This window comes from Dermacentor andersoni, chromosome 1 (genome assembly GCF_023375885.2).
Source record: "Dermacentor andersoni chromosome 1, qqDerAnde1_hic_scaffold, whole genome shotgun sequence".
Taxonomy (NCBI): Eukaryota; Metazoa; Arthropoda; class Arachnida; order Ixodida; family Ixodidae; genus Dermacentor; species Dermacentor andersoni.
In genome coordinates, this window is record NC_092814.1 from 377,928,952 (window position 1) to 377,947,733 (window position 18,782).

At 45.4% G+C, this 18,782-nt stretch overlaps 1 protein-coding gene and 1 pseudogene across 4 annotated transcripts in view; one reads left to right on the forward strand and one right to left on the reverse strand.

Annotated features, from left to right (window-relative positions):
• The window catches only part of LOC126518492 (tRNA (34-2'-O)-methyltransferase regulator WDR6), a 255,301-nt gene that overhangs the window by 69,886 nt on the left and 166,633 nt on the right, over positions 1-18,782 (reverse strand). For all 4 annotated transcript variants that reach the window (XR_007596414.3, XM_055064865.2, XM_050168279.3 and 1 more), the window contains exons 14-15: positions 9,333-9,407; positions 7,018-7,203 (exon numbers count right to left, since the gene is read on the reverse strand). Coding sequence is in view for 3 of the 4 variants with exons in the window: in XM_055064865.2 (XP_054920840.1) it covers positions 7,018-7,203; positions 9,333-9,407 (261 nt within the window). In the remaining variant the exon portion in view is untranslated. The remainder of the gene's footprint in view (positions 1-7,017; positions 7,204-9,332; positions 9,408-18,782) is intronic.
• LOC126518502 (piggyBac transposable element-derived protein 4-like) lies at positions 15,354-16,039 on the forward strand (annotated as a pseudogene).

Below are 18,782 nucleotides of genomic sequence, written 5' to 3' on the forward strand. Positions count from 1 at the left end.
CCGCAACCTCGTGCCTAGCAGCGAGAAAAGAAATGAACTGCTGACATGAACAGAGTAATGAAAGCTGTTCACAATGAATCAGCCATAAAAAAATTGAAAAGATTTGGAGGTTTTCTTTAAAAAGAAAAAGTGGCATGGAAAGGGTTAAGGGGCAACAAAAAATATATTCAATTTAACTTTCAAGATTTCAGGCTCAAACAGCAGAACTGCTACAAAGGTATGGAATGTCTAGAAAGTCATGTGCGACTCGTATAGTTGTACCTAAAGCCCTCAGAGTTGCATCCTTACAGTTACATTCTTCAGCTTTCTATAAGCTATTTGGAGTAGATGCTGCATTGCTATTGTTTAAAAAAAATTTTAGGTTGGTTTATATGAGAACAAAGGAAAAGTCTATCTGAAAACTACGGCAGAATTGTTTTATTTTATCCTTATCCTAACTCTTGGGCACATTTATGACTGGCCTCTGTCACAAACAATTGGTGCAATGCGGCCAGAATGACCACAATCCAGACATTAAAGATGCCGAGAAGCCCAACGAGGCCACAAATTTCGATGAGTGCGTCCACGAATGTTGGTGTCTGTGTGTGCATGTGAGCGCGCCTGTGTGTTCACGTGTGCATGTATGTGCCTTCTCCCTTTCAGACTGACTCGCAATGTCAGCGCTGGTGTGGCGGGAGTACGCACTGACCGAGCACCAGCCGCATGTGAGGGCGAGTTGCTTTCCCCCCTCTGCTGAGCGCCCGTGTTTCTAAGAAGGTATAAAAAAAACTAGGGGTGTGCGAATATTCGAAAAGTTTGAATATTATGGAATATCATATTTTAAATATTTATATTCTATTGAAAAATGTTTTAATATTTGGTTGGATACGAATATTGAATCTGGCTGGATACGAATATATCTTAGCATTTGTTTCTATCTAATCTAAGAATATCGGGGCAATTTTGTGCTAAATGTTGCGATGATTTCGTGCTGCTCGCGAAATTTTGCCTGTAAAGCACACTTAGCCACTAAATGCCTAAACTAAAGGGGTTTGTGAACAGCGAGGATGCACTTTCTTTTTTATTGCATTATTGCTCCAAGTGCATTTCTGCTGTCAGCATCACCGTGAGGTTCTGTATAAGGTCCAAGGGCGATGGCACCTTCGCTGCGCACCCTACGCTGTATGCGTGATTGAAAGCATGCGAAGGGAGCCAACGATCGTGGCTCAATCTGGCTCGCACGAAGGCAGAAAGCGGAGAGCAGACATGCCATCTTCCGTCGCGCAAAAGCCTGTGAGGGGTTGGGAGGGAAGGAGGGTGGCGTTGTCCTCCGGTGGCGTTGTGCTCTGGTAGCAACTGCACATTTCGCGACCAGGAGCAAGGGGAACTGACGATCGCGGCTCAATATTGCGCGCCATATATGGAGGTACGCGGGTGGGCAGTGCGGGAGGGAGAGGCGGCGGTTTCGACTCCGCCAACAAGTGCGTACTTTGCATGGTCACGTGCGCCGTATCTTGAAAGGGATGTGCAGTTGGCTCATACCCTTCTGCACACTGTGTTCTTGCCGCTCTTGCGTTGAAGCAATGGGCAGCACGAAGGTCGCTTGCTCACACCAGCGTTTTGACAGCAAATGTTCACGCTAATCGAGCATGATGTGTTTGTGTTTGCTTGTGCGTGCTGACGCCATGCTTGTTAATTCAGTTAGTAAGCGAATGTTTACAAGTTTATACTGACATGTGTACTTGTTTATCTTTATCGGGTGACCACATTTCACCGCCTAACAAATGTTATCACACAGCGCAGGACGCGCCTGCATGTATCGGAAGTTTCTGGAATGTTATCAGTGGTTCCATCCGCTGTCTGTCGCTGAACCTTGTGCAATCTGATTTCGTGTATGCATGACGTGAATGGTGTAGAACTTTGTGGAAGACACGCGGGTCACAGCGATTACTCTGGAACATTCGATGACTGATTTATAAAAAGCCGACGCCCTTGACCCGCTGATCAGATTTCCGACGATCGCCGACTGCGTCCGCCGCTATCATTGTGCTTTAAGGGTAAGTTGCTTTTATGGGCACAAGTTTGCCCAATAAAACACTAGTTTTGCCATTCACCGTTTTGCTTTCTTCACTGTCACTACTACGTGACATTTGGTGGAGGTGCTAGTGCGTTCATGTACCGAACGTGTGATCCAAGCCCGAACCATGAAGACAACACCACTGTCGCCAAGGGCCAGCAACCTAGCTGCAGGTTGCAAGGGCTGCCCATGGAGCACGGACGTTTGTCTGAGACGACCAGGAAGATTGTTACCAAGTCAACGACCACAATGGCAGCACCAGCGTCCCCCATCGTGCTGCAACAGCCTAGAAAGCCTACCTTCAACAGCCTTCAACAGCCCACCTTCCGTGGAGCTTCGTCGGAGGATCCAGAAACCTGGCTGGAGACTTTCGAAAGGATCTCGGTTTTCAACAACTGGACCTCTGAGGACAAGCTGCGCCACGCGTACTTCTCCTTGGAAGGTGCCACGAGGATGTGGTTCGAGAACCGGGAGTCAACCCTTACAACGAGGGAGCTGTTCCGAAGTAACTTCCTGCGGACCTTCCCGAGTATCTTCGGGAAAGAAAGGGCCGAGGTTCTATTGGAAGCCCGAGTGCAGCTACCAAACAAGAATGTTGCCATCTTTACAGAAGAAATGAGCCGCCTATTCCGCCACGCCGACCCAGAAATGTCCAAGGAGAAGAAAGTTCGCCTACTCATGCGTGGTGTGAAGGAGGAACTTTTTGCCAGAATGGTACGAAGCCCACCGAAGACCGTCGATGAGTTTCTTCGCGAGGCCACCAGCATCGAGAAGACACTGGAAATGCGGAACCGGCAATTCCACCGCCACACGAACTCGACAAACTACGCCGGAGTTCAGTCACTGGCCACCGGCGACCTGCGTGAGATTATCAGAGCGGTCGTGCGGGAGGAGCTACAGAAGCTGCTCCCTTCATCACAGCCTCAAGTGGCTTCGATTGCCGACGTCGTACGTGAGGTGCTCCAACTACTCGGAGTAGCCCCTGAATCCTCTGAATCCCCCGTCTAGCCTCCGTCTAGCCTTTGAGAAGCCCCAGTCTAGCCTACGCAAGCGAAATTCCTTCCCTGCGTTCTCCCATATCGGACCTCGAGGATCGCGTGACGCATACGTCACAAGCCCCGCCTCCATTTTTTTTTTTTTTCCCGACGCTACGAACTTACGCCGACAGCATCGCACGCGAGCTGTTGTCTCATTCGCGTAGCACACGATATTTTGCGCGCTGTGCACAAGGAAACATGACTAGCGGTATAATTCAGTGCTATACGAATACTGAGGCAGAACCAACGGATCGCAGAGCATGATCATGCGCTGGAACACGGTAGAAAATGGCATAGTTTCAGTACCTGCGCACGTGACCGCACAACCGTGGGAACAAGCAGACGAAGTGGAAGTACATCTCTCTTGCTTCGATGTGAAGTAAAACGAAAAACATGCAGACATTCCATTTGTGTGTTTTATTATTTCTCTAAACTTCAATTCCGAAATTCAAGCAACAGATCGCATAGATAACAGATGTTGTCTTGAATAATTCTTGAAGTCACGTGTCACCACGAGCAACGTCATACTGCAGACACGATTACGTAGGCGCAGGGGCCCAATTACGTCACCGTCCGGCTTGGAACACGGCGGCCGCGAGGAGAAGGAAAAATGGCATTCGGTTTGAAATTTCAGGTCTTTCTGCGGTTGTAGCGATGTAATACTTTGCAAACATGATCGTTACCGCGCAATGTATGCTCTGCGCTTGTCAGCTCAAAATTGCCAGACCTGGTGAGGGGTCCTTTAAAGATGTGCCCAGGAAAACATGTGTCATTGCTTACCAACCTACAGATGTGTACCACCATCTCCTATCTGCTAAAAACTGTCAACACTAAATAGCTACAAAAATTCATCAACGATTACGATACTCCCTAATGTGAAATTTGAGCGCAGCTCTCTAGGTGTTTTTATTTTGTGATATATTGGCTGGCAAGGACAATCTGTCTCATGCGGTACGTTGCAAACGGAGCGAAGTGTGGGGGCAACGCCTCTCTAATCTGGTGATTGCAAGAGGCAGTGCGTGCGTAATGCGTAGGCACAATTCACAGCAACTGCTGCAGATGCACCTCCCAGATGACATGAGCTACTCTGGTGCCATCTCGTAGCCATTGTCACCGCGCTACACTTTTCATCTCACGCTTTTGCCATACCCTCCTCCTCCGCTTTCCTCCTCGTGTCTTTCATCCCCTGCTGCACTCCATGTTCACTCTTTCATCCTTTGCTCATTCGCTCGGTTACGCCGATGCTCGTCGCAGGAACAGGCGCCTAAGAGCTGTGCTCTAAAAGTTATACAGGAGTAAAATTGAAAACAGTGCATGCAGTGGCACATAGGGTGCACATGGTATCAAGCAAAATGTTATTGTCCGGTTCAGACTGTGGGAATGCGCGACTCTCACGCGTCCCCTGATACGTTGGTTTTCCCGCACGGCTCGCGTGGCCTGGCGCCCGTGGCGGTCGGACTGGTTGAGGCGCAGTACGAAAGATGGCGTGAGTGTTGCGCTGCTAACGCCGCCGACAGGCGGGTTAGTCAAGGCGCTTCCTCTTGGGTTCGGGAGAGCGAGCAGTGCGGACGTGCCGTGCCGCGCGTGCGCCGATCCATGCTTCTGCGAGACCGTCTCGCGTGGCCGCCTTCGAGCGCGCCACCGTTCGCGTGACCGTAGATGCGAACGACCAGGCGTTGGGATCCAGCATGGGGCGAACATATTCGCTCGCTATCCGGTCGCGGTGAGTCGGACTTCTAGATTTGTCGCGCGCCCATCGGCATGTTTTGTGGATAGCAACTCGGCTAGCAGGCATTGATCTATGAAAGGTGCAATAAATGCCCTTGTGATTGTTTGCACGACTGTGTTGTCGTTCCTTTGTCCCAAGAGTACGGATGTGAGAACCCCACAAGATACACTAAGGGCCAGTCTCAAAATTGCTGCTAAGCTTTACCCTTTCCGTGCCAAGGATGAGTGAGATGTGTTTGGAGCTTCCACTTAGTTCGACCAATTGCGAGAAGGACTTTGAGCCACTGGCAGCATCTTGTGTGTACATGGATCAAAGAAAGTGCTTTGGTTCCTGCGCCTCCTCCACAATTTCCTTTCCTCAGAGCTTCAAGAAAACAGCAGAAGCACGCTTAATTTTGACTTCTGTCCCATGAAATTCCAACATTCACATAAACTTTTTCTGCGTCCATGCCTATCATCAACTCAAAAATGTGAAAAAAAGATTTCACAGAAGTATACAACAGTAAATAATAAGAACAGACTGCTGGTACTGCAATAACAAAAGGTGTTCACAATAAATAAGCCATAAAAAAAACTGCAGAACCTAATGGTTCTCTGAAAAAAACTTTGCATAGAAAGGGTTAAACCTGTTTCTGTTCACTTCTTGCAGAGGACAGGGGTGAGAATGCCTGCTCACAAGAATACGTGAGAAAAATATAATAAACATATACAGAGCCTGTTAAATTTTGGAGTGGAGAAATGGGGTGGAGAGCATGCATTAATTTTACCGGTCTCCAACTCTGAAATCTGCACCTTTTGCTGCATACACGAAGTGGCCACAAGGCATTATTTACTTTGAAGGTGCATATAAAATGAAGAGCACTTCAATTTTTCAGAAAATATTATGTTTTTTTTTCAAGTTTCAAGAAATCTTATTTCACAAGAATGATGAACACAAAAAGCCCAAGTTCCTAAGCTGTATAGTACATACAATGTAGCCGAACAGCAACTTGTCTACAATAATGAGTGCAATACTGAAAAGAGGAATTAACATGTCAAAGTCAAATAAATGCCAACAAAGAAAACAAAACGACATGTTGCTATTACAATAGAACTAACTTTGATACCAAGTAAAATTCAAACCACCACATATAATTTATGACATGTGCACCTCAACAAACTTTGCAGCAAAGCATTTCCAATTAAAAACTACTAACACCTTGTTCATTTGACCTTCATTAATTTGAACTTGCCCTCTTGTCACAGCAAACGTCATGGTTGCCATTTACGATCACGTCAACAGCAACTAGTGGTCTACAACAGTTGTGCCGAGCAGTAGTTTCATTTTGATTCAGTGCAAGGTGCGCATCACAAACATGGCGGAAGCCATCAAGGATGAAGCGCAATTCTACCATGGCCCACACGTTGGCACCAAACCCACTAGCTACAATCAATCTGTTGCTGACCAGCTCACTGGCGGAAAAAAAAAAATAAAAAATGAGGATGTGCACACGGTAGTGAAAAACATGTCTACTTGGATGAAGATGCAGGTCTCGCACTGTGTCCACACTGGGAGAAAAGTCTCGAGGCCCTCGCCATTGCGAGCAGTAACCAGTCATAAGATGATGGAAATTGCAGCTTCCGCACCAATATTGGGCAAAATATACATCGAGATTGCAGATTAATTAAGTAAATAAAGGCGTGTTGATGTAACAAGTGCAAGTGTTTCTTTATTGTTTTCTTGCTGCATTAGATAATCTGACATTTGGTTCATTCGGAAAGTTGTTTCTAGTCCCATGAAATCCAAATTTTAATGAGATTTTACTGTATACTTTTAATGCATATCGGCTTTGTATAAGCTGGATCAGGGTTTTAAAAACCAGTACTCTAAAAAAGAACATGGATAATCTAACAACATGCCCCAGCCCTTGATTTTCATCTTTTCTCTACTAAAGCAGTGCTTTCACTAACTCACCTGCTACTTCATTTGCACAAATATACAGCTCTTTTATTTTCTGTCTAATAAAGATTGTGCAGTCATCTGAGTGAAGTATATAGGTTCAAGGCCTTATTCCAGTTTCAAGTATGTCTGAAGAGATAATACGAAAATTCCTTGGCACTGCTCAGAATCAGACATGGCTCACCGAAGCCTTTGGAAAATGCCTGAGCTAGATAAATTGTAAATCACTTGCGATGTATATATATGTGATTCATTACCCGTATGCATGACCGATGCAGCATCTCCTTGAGCCCACAGCGTTGCACCATGATGCGGCCAGTCTTCAGGCAAGCAAAGAGGCCTTCATGGGAACTCATTGCAAAGTCCCAGGATCGGTGACCACCACCACAGTTCAGCTGAAACACCGCCCGCTGCTGCCAAGTACTCCACAGCACGAAGTCACTCTACCATGGAATGTATGCCAGAAACAAGAAAGCATGCCTTGAGAATAGTTACATGATAACAGAAAGTGCAATCCCATACACCTAATTCTAATGCAGCTTGCTTGAGCCATAAGGGATTGGGGGGGGGGGGGGGAATGTGCAGTAAAGTGATCAAGTGCATGCTAGAGGGCTCCTTTACAGCTCCGTTTTAGCCAGATGGGAAAGGTGCCACTCTGCTTGCTCCGGCTAGGTTTCGGCTCCCCGTGCGTCTTTCCTCATCATGTTTACGGCATGTAAAATTACACCAGATAGTGATACATTCAACCTTCACCTTCGGCTCAAGTTTGTCCGAAGAGTGGTCCATGGGAATAACAAATTTTTTTCAAAATAAGCAGTGCACCGTTTTTGGAGTTCGAATTCACTGGAATTTTTCTCTATTCAAATACATAGGACTTGGCCAGGATCAACAGAGCAGTTCAAATTATCCGTCAATTTGAATTAACTCAGCACCGTGTGTGTCCCATCCTCTATTCTGTTGTCCACTGTAGGCTTTTAGCACAGTTTTCGAAACATTATAGAAAACCACCAACACGCCCAATCTGCCGTTCTTCTTCAGTGAATTAAGAGATTTATAATTATCGGGATTTCCCTGTATAAAAGAGGAATATAACATTATAAGTGAAATCAGAACATTTCTGAATGTTGGAGTGACTAACCTAGAAAGTTTATCTTCAACACTGAGAAAAACACAACATGCCATCCAACTCTACAGTCCTGACAAGCAACACATTAGGCATGCTTTAGAGGCTCAGAGACTGTTATTCAGTATTTACGATTTAACGCAAACAAGAATGAAGCTACTGATACTGCAGAAAGCTAAAGGATCTCCATGCATGTTTGCTTGAGTACTGGAGTAATAAAATGTTAATAAATCTCTGGCTAATTACTACTGCCAAGTAAATGCCTAGATAATTCACTGGATTTTACATACATTAAAAGATATTATCAAGTACAGTTAACCACATCCTTTACAATTTTTGCATTAACACTGCTTCTCTCCCTTTCTCGCTACAAGTGAATTCCTCTGCCCTTCCACTGCATTAAGGCACATTCACACCGAAAGCGGAGCGTCTAAGCGGACAAGCGGATTTTCAAAGCGGCGAGGCGGTGAGCGCCTGTGCCTGTTCAGACCAGCCGGGTTGTCTGGCTGTCCGCTCCGCAATTTCAGGGACGTGCCGCCATCTCGCGGCACTTTGGGCTTGTACGCGCACTTTCGATATTTTTTTCGTCGTGGGTTGGCGCGCTCCTGTCCGCTATCCACTTCTGCAAAATGATGAGCTCAGACGAAGAAGACGAGATCGTTGGCATTTTACTCGCCACTTGTCTAGTCGCTTTTCAAGATTTGTTACAGCGCAACACAAGACAAGGACAAAAGAAGGTATAAAGCAACGGCACGGCGCCGTGTCGTTTTATACCTTCTTTTGTCCTTGTCTTGTGTTGCACTGTAACAAACCTTACTATGAATCCGAACCAACTGGCCCAACTTGCCGTTTTGACGCTTTTCAAGAACAGAAGCGAGAAGCCCAGAGAAAGACATTCGTTTACATTCGTTCACCAGCGCTTCCGCAGTGTCGGGTTCTGATTGGCTGCGGCCAAAGCGGCCAACTTGTCCGCGCTGAAAAAAATTGGTCCGGGCGCGATCCGGCCAAGCGGCCGCGTATTTTCCGCAAAGCGGAAAATCCGTAGCCGCTTGGCCGGATCCGCTTGTCCGCTCCGCCTTCGGTGTGAACGTGCCTTTAGGCATATCATGCATTGTAAAAGGACAAAAATTTAACTGGAGACTGTTTTAGTACTGCACGACAAAATGTTACAAGCAACTGCTACGATGCCAAGCTGCGACAGCAACACAACATAAATGGGAGGTTCTAACAGCTGAAAGCTGCACACAGCCTGTAAGGGATGCTGTATAGAGGGCCTGAAATTAATTTTCAGCCCATACAGGTCCTTAGCATGCGCCTACATCCAGGTATAGAAGCATTCTTATATTACACTCCTGAAAAAATATATGTGAGAATTAACCCCAAACCCCATGCTTAGTATTGGGACATCATAGCCACCAACTCACTACAGCAGTCCTGGCAGCAACTCACCATGTGATATCCACACAGCAGGAGGCCATTGCTTTGGAGTATCATGTGGCCGATCCACTCAAGCGTCGTCGAGCTCTGCGCTATGCACAGCCAAAATGCACACGTGACCCTTGGAACAAATCGAACTGGAACCCCTTCAGTCACAAATTATGGCCTATTATACCAGCAAAAATCCTGATTTGGGACTTGTACCTCTGGCATGTGGGCACGAAAAGATGACATTAAATATGTGACATCTTAACCTGCTTAATGTTATCTTTTTCAAAGCAAGCCTTCAGTCAAGTTATAATGTCATTAAGAGCCATATGATGATATACCTGAGAACATAAAAATTTTCTTTCGAAGGATGGTTTGATGGGCGAGTTGGTATTCCATTCTTGAGAAAAGCAGCATAAAAAAATACACAGCAGAAAGAACACAACGTTGCTATGTCTTTCTCTCACATAGTTTTTATTTCATGCTGCTTTTCTCAAAAATTACCACATTGACCCAAATGTGCAAAGTGTTTATAATTCCATCATTCCATGCCAAGTGCCACAGGTGCGTTGCTCAGCCACCTCTGATATTCTGTCTAAAAATCATGACACTTTATTTCTCTGCAAAGCATCTATTTAAAAATATTTTTTTTTTTCATAAGCCTTTTGTCCTGTGAGGCTCTCTAGGTTTGCTTATGTACATAAAGCAAGGTGCTGCAATAAATTTTTAAAGAATTTTCATGTGCGGCATTAAACAATATTGCCTGAAAAAGCTATAAAATTCCTTTTGAATATGCTTCAAAATGTAGTAGCAGAGTCCTTTGATACTTTCCTACTGGTCACGAAACTTCAGGCCTAGTTTGCTATAGGTACAGCAGCTGCTGCTAAGGACACCACGGCAGAGGCTATGATCGCTGGTGTCGTCGGCTTGCTTTGGTGGTTTAGAATAGCTTAGATGGGTTCAGGCTTGATCTCACTAGCAGTGGTAGACACCCATTTGACCTTTTGGTGCACATCCTGGCAAAGCAAAAAAAATTTTTGGTGCAGTGGCGAACATACATCTATACACCAGATGGCCTCAATTTTAACGAAAATGGTCAAAAAATATAACGGAGCAGGCTTTACGCTCACCAATGAGGCATCTGAAATAAAAACTACCGTACTAGTTTCTATAATATGCAAGTGACTTTCCCTGCATGCATACTATGGTATAAAGCTACTTCTACCATTTTGACTTGTAACAGGCATTTGCGTGATCGCGGCACTTCAAGCAAGCAAGGAAAAAAAAAAAAAAAAAAAAAAAAACTGTGGAATAAGGGCATGTAAGGAAGATGACGCAACTAAACCGAAGTTACCTTTAAGATGGGTTTCCTTAGAGCTAACACGCACAATCTCTCCTACATAAATGTGCCTTGGATGACGTGAAAGCTGGTTACAACCATGGAATCTGCTCTTTTGAAAATGCAGGGTTCCAAGAAAAGTGCCTTTAATATGCAAATTATGCATAAGCAGTTGAGTATGCGTATTACTAGGTACTTATAAAGTGGCACCGTGTCAACACCTATGCTAAGCAATGTGCGACCGGACATTATCTGAGACTTATTTTTAATGCAGCAGCCTGCTTGAGGAAGCTCCATGCTACGCTAGTACGAAGAGCACCCAACTGCAGCACAGACGGCACAAATAACCACACAGCAGCAGTACATTCCAACCTACGCTGAAGCAAAATGCAACGAAAGAGTGAAAACTGGCAAGGACGGCGAATGGAGGAATGATGACATCAGCTATGTCCATCAGCTATGGAAGCTCCATTGACTTCCAGGATAATGATGATGATACTGATAACATGCTTTAGGCTTCAGTTTTACCAGCGAGGCAGCAACAACAGTTACAAGGCCTTTGTTATTATACTTTCTTTGGTGCAGCCTCAGTGCAATTTTCCACTAAAATGCCATTTTGGAGCAGGATGGCACAAAGGACTGCTCGTTGGTGGCAGAACTGGGCCTCAATATGGATGAACCCCAGTTCACAGTTAGAAGGCCAGAATTCGGGAAGCTTGAGTGCGATAACTAAGAATGTTGTGCCTTCGTTGGGGGCCGGATATATGGCTTCGGGGCAGTTGCAATGTGTAGAACATCCGGTGTTGCCAACTTGGAAGACGAGGTACAAGGCAAATACTGTTTATTAAGCTAGTGGCTAGTAGTAGGCCGTGTGTCAATGGAGCTCAAGGACTGTTCACATACCAGCGCCTCCCAAACTCTCTTCGTCACCAGCGGTGGTCTGGCAGCCCACTGCCCACTACAGCCTAATGTTAGCTAATGACAAAGCGTGCGGCGGAAATGGGTTTGTGATAGCTGGCCTCTCCGGCTTAACAATGAAAACACCACTTTGAAGCCATAATATGGAAGAGAGACAAGCTAACTATTAGTAACACGCTTCTGTACTGAAGCAACCGAGTGGTCGTGCCTAAAGCCAGGCCTACGATGCTACGGTTGCTGTACGATACCCATCAGGGAAGCACCTCAAATGAAAAGGCTAGCTCTTTCATTACTGTGGTACCCAGGCATCATGAAAGTATCAAGTGTTTGATTAAATAATGCCCAGTGTGTGTCCAGGCAGCAGTGTTTCCTCCAAGGAAACCACCAGTGATGTGGCCAGATATCGGGCAACGCTGGACCCATCTGCACATCGATGTTGCAGGCCCGATGAATCGGTACAAGCTGCTAGTGGTGGTATATTCCAAGAGCAAATGGATAGAGGTTGTGCCATGAAAAAGCGCCAAGGTTATGACAACCTCACTGAAGCTTTGCACACCCTGTTTAGCACCTTTGGCCTTCTGCAAACAATCATATTGGATAACGGCCCGCAGTTCACATGTGAAGAATTAAAAGAATGAATCCTGGTAAACAACATTGATCATGTCCGCACCGTGCCTTATCATCCTCAACTGAATGGACTCACGGAAAGGGCGGGCTTGACAAAAATAAAACCAGACCAAAATAGAGATGCCTAGCAAGAATTCTGCATAATTATCGTTAGACGCCACCACTGTGCAGAAAAACACCTGCCAGGCTGTTCATTGGTGATGAGCTGTGCTCAAGGCTTCATAATATGGTTGTGCCACTACATCTGTGTGTACAACACACACACAACTTGCAGACTACCAGGTAGTTCTAGACAGACCATCCAGTGTGGGTGCAAAACTACGAACGCGGTGAATCTGGGACCTCGGCCAACATTCTAGCCAGGGACGGCTCGCAAATGGTGACGGTCATGGCCCCGATGGTGAGGTCCTTTGTCGATACCTGGGCCAGGTGAAACCCCGCTTACAAGAGCAGACCCAAGAGCAACAGGATTTCGCTAAAGATGTGGCACAGCTCCAGCTGTCAAAAGCCAACACAAGCGACAGCGAGCACCATGGAACTGCCACAATCACCCTTGGTCTACGCCTGTTGACATGCTCAAGATGGCCGCTGGATCAGTATTTTAAAACGAGAAGACTGTTGTGACGAGCTTCTCACTTGTTTGGGCCGGAAATAAACATTCATTTTGCTGCTCGTGTTGTGGCATCAACAATGTTCGTGTGGCTTTCAGCGTTATTCAATGCCATGGCGCCACTTCATGTCGGTTAGCACCATCTTTTGCAAGAAAGCGCAGCAAATACGCAACACTGACATTTAAAAAAAAAAAAAAGAAAAGTGGCGCTCAATAAGCTGATATAGCCGAAACCTGCGATAACGAAACTCTGTGACAATGAAATTTTTGAGACAACGAAATATTCTCGTATCTCCGGTGAACGCCATTTCGCATTTCGTACTTCTCGACAACAAAACATTGCTGTACTACTATCCCGCATCAACGAAATTTGTGGGAACGTAACCCCGCATACTACCTACTCAGGCTCCAAAATGTGCTCAAATACAATTCATCATCATCATCACCAACCTATTTTAAGTCCACTGCAAGACAAAGGCCTCTCTCTCCAATCTCCAATTACCCCTGTGCTGCACCAACCGATCCCAACTTGCACCTGCGAATTTAATTTCATGACCCCACGTAGTCTTTTGCCGTCCTCGACTCCGTTTCCCTTCTCTTGGCACCTGTTCTGTAACCCTAATGGTCCACCGGTTATCTAACCTACACATTACCTGACCTGCCCAGCTCCATTTCTTTCTCTTAATGGCGAACAGAATACCAGCAATGCCTGTTTGCCCTCTAATCTACACCACTCTTCCTGTCTCTTAATGTTACGCCTATCATTCTTCGTTCCATCGCTCTTTGTACGGTCCTTAACTTGCTTTCGAGCTTCTTTATCAGTCTCCAAGTTTCTGCCCCATATGTTGGCACCGGTAGAATGCATTGATTGTACATCTTTCTTTTTAGTGATAATGGTAAGGTTCCTGTAAGGATCTGAGTATGTCTGCCGTATGCACTCCAACCTAATTTTATTCTTCTGTAAGTTTCGTTCTGATGATCAGGGTCCCCTGTGAGTAATTGGCCTAGGTAAACGTAACAACTGAGCGCCTACGTGTCTCGTGTCTCCTTCCTTCGTCTGTTGTTTTATTTGGGGCCTTCTTTGTAATCATACTCTAGAGGCTGACTGGCGATCCTGAACTCTTGTTCTCTTTCCAGGCTGTTCATCATTATCTTTGTTTTCTGCATATTAATCTTCAACCCCACTGTTACATTCTCTCTGTCTCTCTGTTAAGGTCCTCAATCATTAGTTGCAACTCATCCCCAGTGTTGCTGAGTTAACCCATTTGCTGCCAAAGCCGGCGAATCGACGGGCATACCTGCAGTGGCAATGTCGCCAAAGCCAGCGAATCGCCGGGCTGCAGCATTTAGGATTTCCTGAAGCTGTTTCCTGAAGCTTATCTGCAGATACTTGGATATATTACCGATAGATGGCAGTACTGCCCTGTGTCGTTTGAATGCACTTTCCAATGTATTCGTTTTTTTTTTTTTTTCAGGATCTCCGGCGGCAGGAGGCATGGCGGTGCCCAGTGGACGGCGTGCTCTCTCCGAGTGCGAGATATTGGATATCCTCTTTGATAGCGACAATGAGGAGCAGCCTTTTGGTGACAATGCTTGCTCTGAGCCTTCTTCTTCTGAAGAAAATGAATATGATGGTAGTGGTGACTCGGATTCATCAGAGGACAACGCTCCGTGCCCTACCACGCCAAAGCAATTCAAGACTGACAAATGGACTTGGAATGTCAACGATTCTTCCAAAAATGTGAGCAAAATTCCTTTCTCTGCATCACCGGGCTTGAAAAGAGCAATTAGCTCGGCCCTGGATGACAACGGCTCACCTCTTGAATCTCTAAATGCATTGATAAAGGAAGAGTTTTGGGAGTCGGTGTCTGAGTACACAAATGCGTTTGCCCTGGAGAAGCAGCGTTCTGTACCAGAACCGGCTTGGTTCGCCACAACGCCTGCGGAAGTCAAAGTGTACATTGCGTTGTGTATACTGATGAGTCATGTGAGGAAATCATCTATAAACTCATACTGGTCTGAGAGGAGTGTTATAAACACACCAATTTTTTGATCAGTAATGCCAAGAAAACGTTTTTGGGAGCTGTCAAAATACCTACATTTTTCCACTGCAGAGGAAACCGCCACCCAAGACAGGCTTCGCAAGCTGCGCCCTGCCCTAGATTATATGCTAAAGGCATTTGAGAGTGCTTACTCCCCTGAGGAGAGCCTTGCGATAGATGAAAGCCTCATTAAGTTCCGCGGACGCCTGCCCTATGTCCAGTTCAACCCAAGCAAGCGGGCTCGTTTTGGTATAAAATTTTACAAACTTTGTGAGTCTTCTAGCGGATACTGCCTAAGGTTTTCAATTTATACAGGTCAAGACACAAAGTCAAGTGCTACCAGCTCGATGCTGTGCAGTGAGGCTGTTGTACTTGATCTTCTTGGAGACAGAATTGCCCACGGGCACACTATTCATACGGACAACTGGTATTCGTCACCGAATTTCTTCTTGGCTTTCAGAAGTGCTGGTTCAAACGCTGTTGGAACCATGAGGACGAATAGAAAGAACATGCCGAAAGAATTTAAAGAGCTGAAGAAGGGCGAGTGCAAAGCTTCGTTCTCTCATGGAATCATGGCGATGCAGTGGAAGGACAGAAAGCCCATCACCTTGCTTTCAACTTGCCACCGAGAAGCAGACATCATAGACACTGCAAAAAGGCGACACAAGGGAAATGAGCCAGTGCCGAAACCGCGAGTTGTACAAGACTACAACAAGGGAATGGGAGGCGTTGACCGTCAAGACCAGCAGTTGGCTTCCTTTCCCATTATGCGGCGGTATGCGAAAGAGTACAAGAAGATATTTTTTTATGTTCTTGATATTGCCATCTACAATTCCTACGTTTTGCAAGCTAAGAAAGCTGGGAAGAAACGGTGTTACACTGAATGGAAGATCAGTCTTGCAGAAGGAATCATTGAAGAGACGGCGGCGCTGGGATATCGAAGGCGAGGTGCGCACACTACGGGACCATCTCCAATGCGCCTTGAGGCGACCGAATGGGCCCATTTCCCACGCCAAATCCTGTCAAGCCCTCAAGGCAATGCCAGGTGTGTAAGGCCAGAGGAAAGAAAAGTGAAAGCTGCTGGGAGTGCGAAAAGTGTGGTGCTACTCTGCACATTCCAGAGTGTTTCAAGATTTTTCACACAATGAAATGCCTATGACTTGAAAAAACTTCACAGAATAAAATGTGAATATTTCTCAAATGTCAATAAATGCATTTCTATAATTGTCCAGCAAATGTTTTGCTTAGTGGCTCGTTACACACAGAAAGATGAGCGCGCGGCACACGCGCGCCATTTCGGTCAAAAAATGCGCGGTACGGATGGCCGGCATGTGCGCGCGGCAGGCGGCAGCAAATGGATTAATAGGACAATGTCATCTACAAACCGAAGGTTGCTGAGATATTCGCTGTTGATCGTTACCCGTAAGCCGTCCAAATTTCAAGCTTGAATACTTCTTCCAAGCAGGCAGTGAACAACATTGGAGAGATTGTCTCCTTGTCTGAGCCCTTTCTTTATAGGTATCTTCTTACTTTTCTTGTGAAGGATTAGAGTAGCTGTGGAATCTTTGTAGATAATTTCGAAGATATTTATGTAAGCCTCCTCTACTCCTTGATTACGTAGTGCCTCTATGACTGCTGGTATCTCTCCTGAATCAAATACTTTTTTGTAATCTATGAAAGCCATGTAGAGAGGTCGATCGTACTCTGCAGATCTCTTGAATACCTGATTGATTACATGGACGTGATCCATTGTACAGTACCCCTTCCTGAAGCCGACCTGTTTCCTTGGTTGACTGACGTAAAGTGTTGCCCTTATTCTATTGAAAATTATCTTCGTGAATATTTTATACAATACTGGAAGTAAGCTAATGGGCCTATAATTTTTCAATTCTGCAACATCGCCCTTTTTGTGGATTAGTATAATGTTGGCATTCTTCCAGTTTTCTGGGACCCTTGAAGTCGTGAGACATTTTGTATAAAAGGCCGCAAGCTTTTCAAGCATTCTGTCTCCTCCATCTGTGATTAAATTCACTGTTATTCCATCTTCACCTGCCGCCTTCCTCGTTTCACGTCTTCTAAGGCCCTTCTAACTTCGTCGCAAGTTATAGAAGGAGCCTCTGTAACCTCTTAATTACTACTTTCAAAGGAGGCGCCCTGGCTTCTCTGGGTATTGTACAGGTCAGTATAGAATTCTTCCGCTGCTTTTACTATATCTTCGAAATTGCTGATGATATTGCCCTGCTTATCTTTCAGTGCATACATCTTGGCTTGTCCCTATGCCAAGTTTTCCTCTCACTGATTTCATGCTGCGTCTTTATTACTGCTTCCTCAGTCTTTCTTACATCCCAATTTCGTATATCCTTTATTTTCTCTTTGTTGATAAGTTCCGCGAATTCTATCTAATGTCTCGAGTTGGACTGTTTCATTCTTTGTTGTTTCTTTATTAGGTCCTTTGTTGCTTGGGAGAGCTTACCTACTGGTTGTCTTGGTGCATTGCCTCCTACTTCAAGCGCTGCTTCTGAAGCCAGCCTAGTTACAGCTTCATTCGTTACCTCTATGTCATCTACATCTTGTTGTTCTAAGGCTGCATATTTATTTGCAAGTACCAGCCTGAATTCGTCCGCTTTTATCCTTACTGCGTCTAGGTTAGCCCGTTCCTTCTTGACTAATTTTACTCTTTCCCTCTTCAAATTCAGGTGAATCCTAGACCTCACTAACCTATGATCACTGCACTTCACCCTACCTAACACTTCTACATCTTGCACTATGCTGGGATCGCAGAAAGTATGAAATCGATTTCATTCCTTGTTTGACCATTCAGGCTTTTCCAGTTCCACTTTTTGAAAAACATGTTCATTATTCGTAGCTTATTCCTTTCCGCGAATTCTACCAACATCTCTCCTCTAGTGTTTCTAGAGCCGATGCCATAGTCGCGAATTGCTTGTTCGCCAGCCTGCTTTTTCCCCACTTTTGCATTGAAGTCACCCATTACTACAGTACACTGAGTTTGCACTTTTCTCATGGCTAATTCCACGTCTTCATAAAACTGATCTACTTCACCATCACTATGACCAAAGGTTGAAGCGTAGGCTTGTACCACCTTTAATCTATACCTCGTATTAAGTTTTATTACGACTACTGCTACCCTCTCATTAATGCTGCAGAATTCATCAATGCTGCCTGCTATGTCCTTATGTATTAGGATACCTATCCGTATAACTTGCTACCTGGGAGTCCTTTATAGCAGAGGACATGGCCGTTAGTCAGCACTGTATAAGCCTCACCAGTTCTTCTAACCTCACTAAGGCCAATGATATTCCAAACAATGCCTGATAGTTCCTCAAAGAGTCCTGCTAAGTTAGCCTCACTCGAAGAGTTCGGGTGTTAAAGGCTGCAATTTCTTTACACTAAAATTGCATAAAATACCACTACATTACACTTGTGTGTGCACCACTATTTTTGTTTACAGAAAAACAAAGCCGCAGGAGTGATTGCGTGCAATGGAAACATGTCATGGCCGCCATCTTGTTTGATGATCGCCCACTCGAAGCGGCACACATGTTGCTACCGGCATGTGACGACAGCTTTTGCACACCTAGTACAGTGCTTAATGTCCACCTCGGTAAGCAAAATACAGCAAAAACAAGGAGATCCGTGTCCCACCAAAGCGGAATTGTTTATGGCACTTGAGATGGCAGTCGCAGCATCGAGTGTCATGCATCGGGCCGTGATTGAGCGATCGTCCGGGAATAAGCATCCCTTGCTTCAAGAATGCTGGTTTTAGTGCCACCCGACAGGCATCGTGTGCGGATTTGGCACAGGACATAGATTAGCGCAAAGGGGCCTTAATATCGATCTACTGCCGTCAAGTATACGAGATACGATCACTTTCGCACTTGGCACCGAACGTGTCGGCGTCTACGGGTGACAGTATGTGC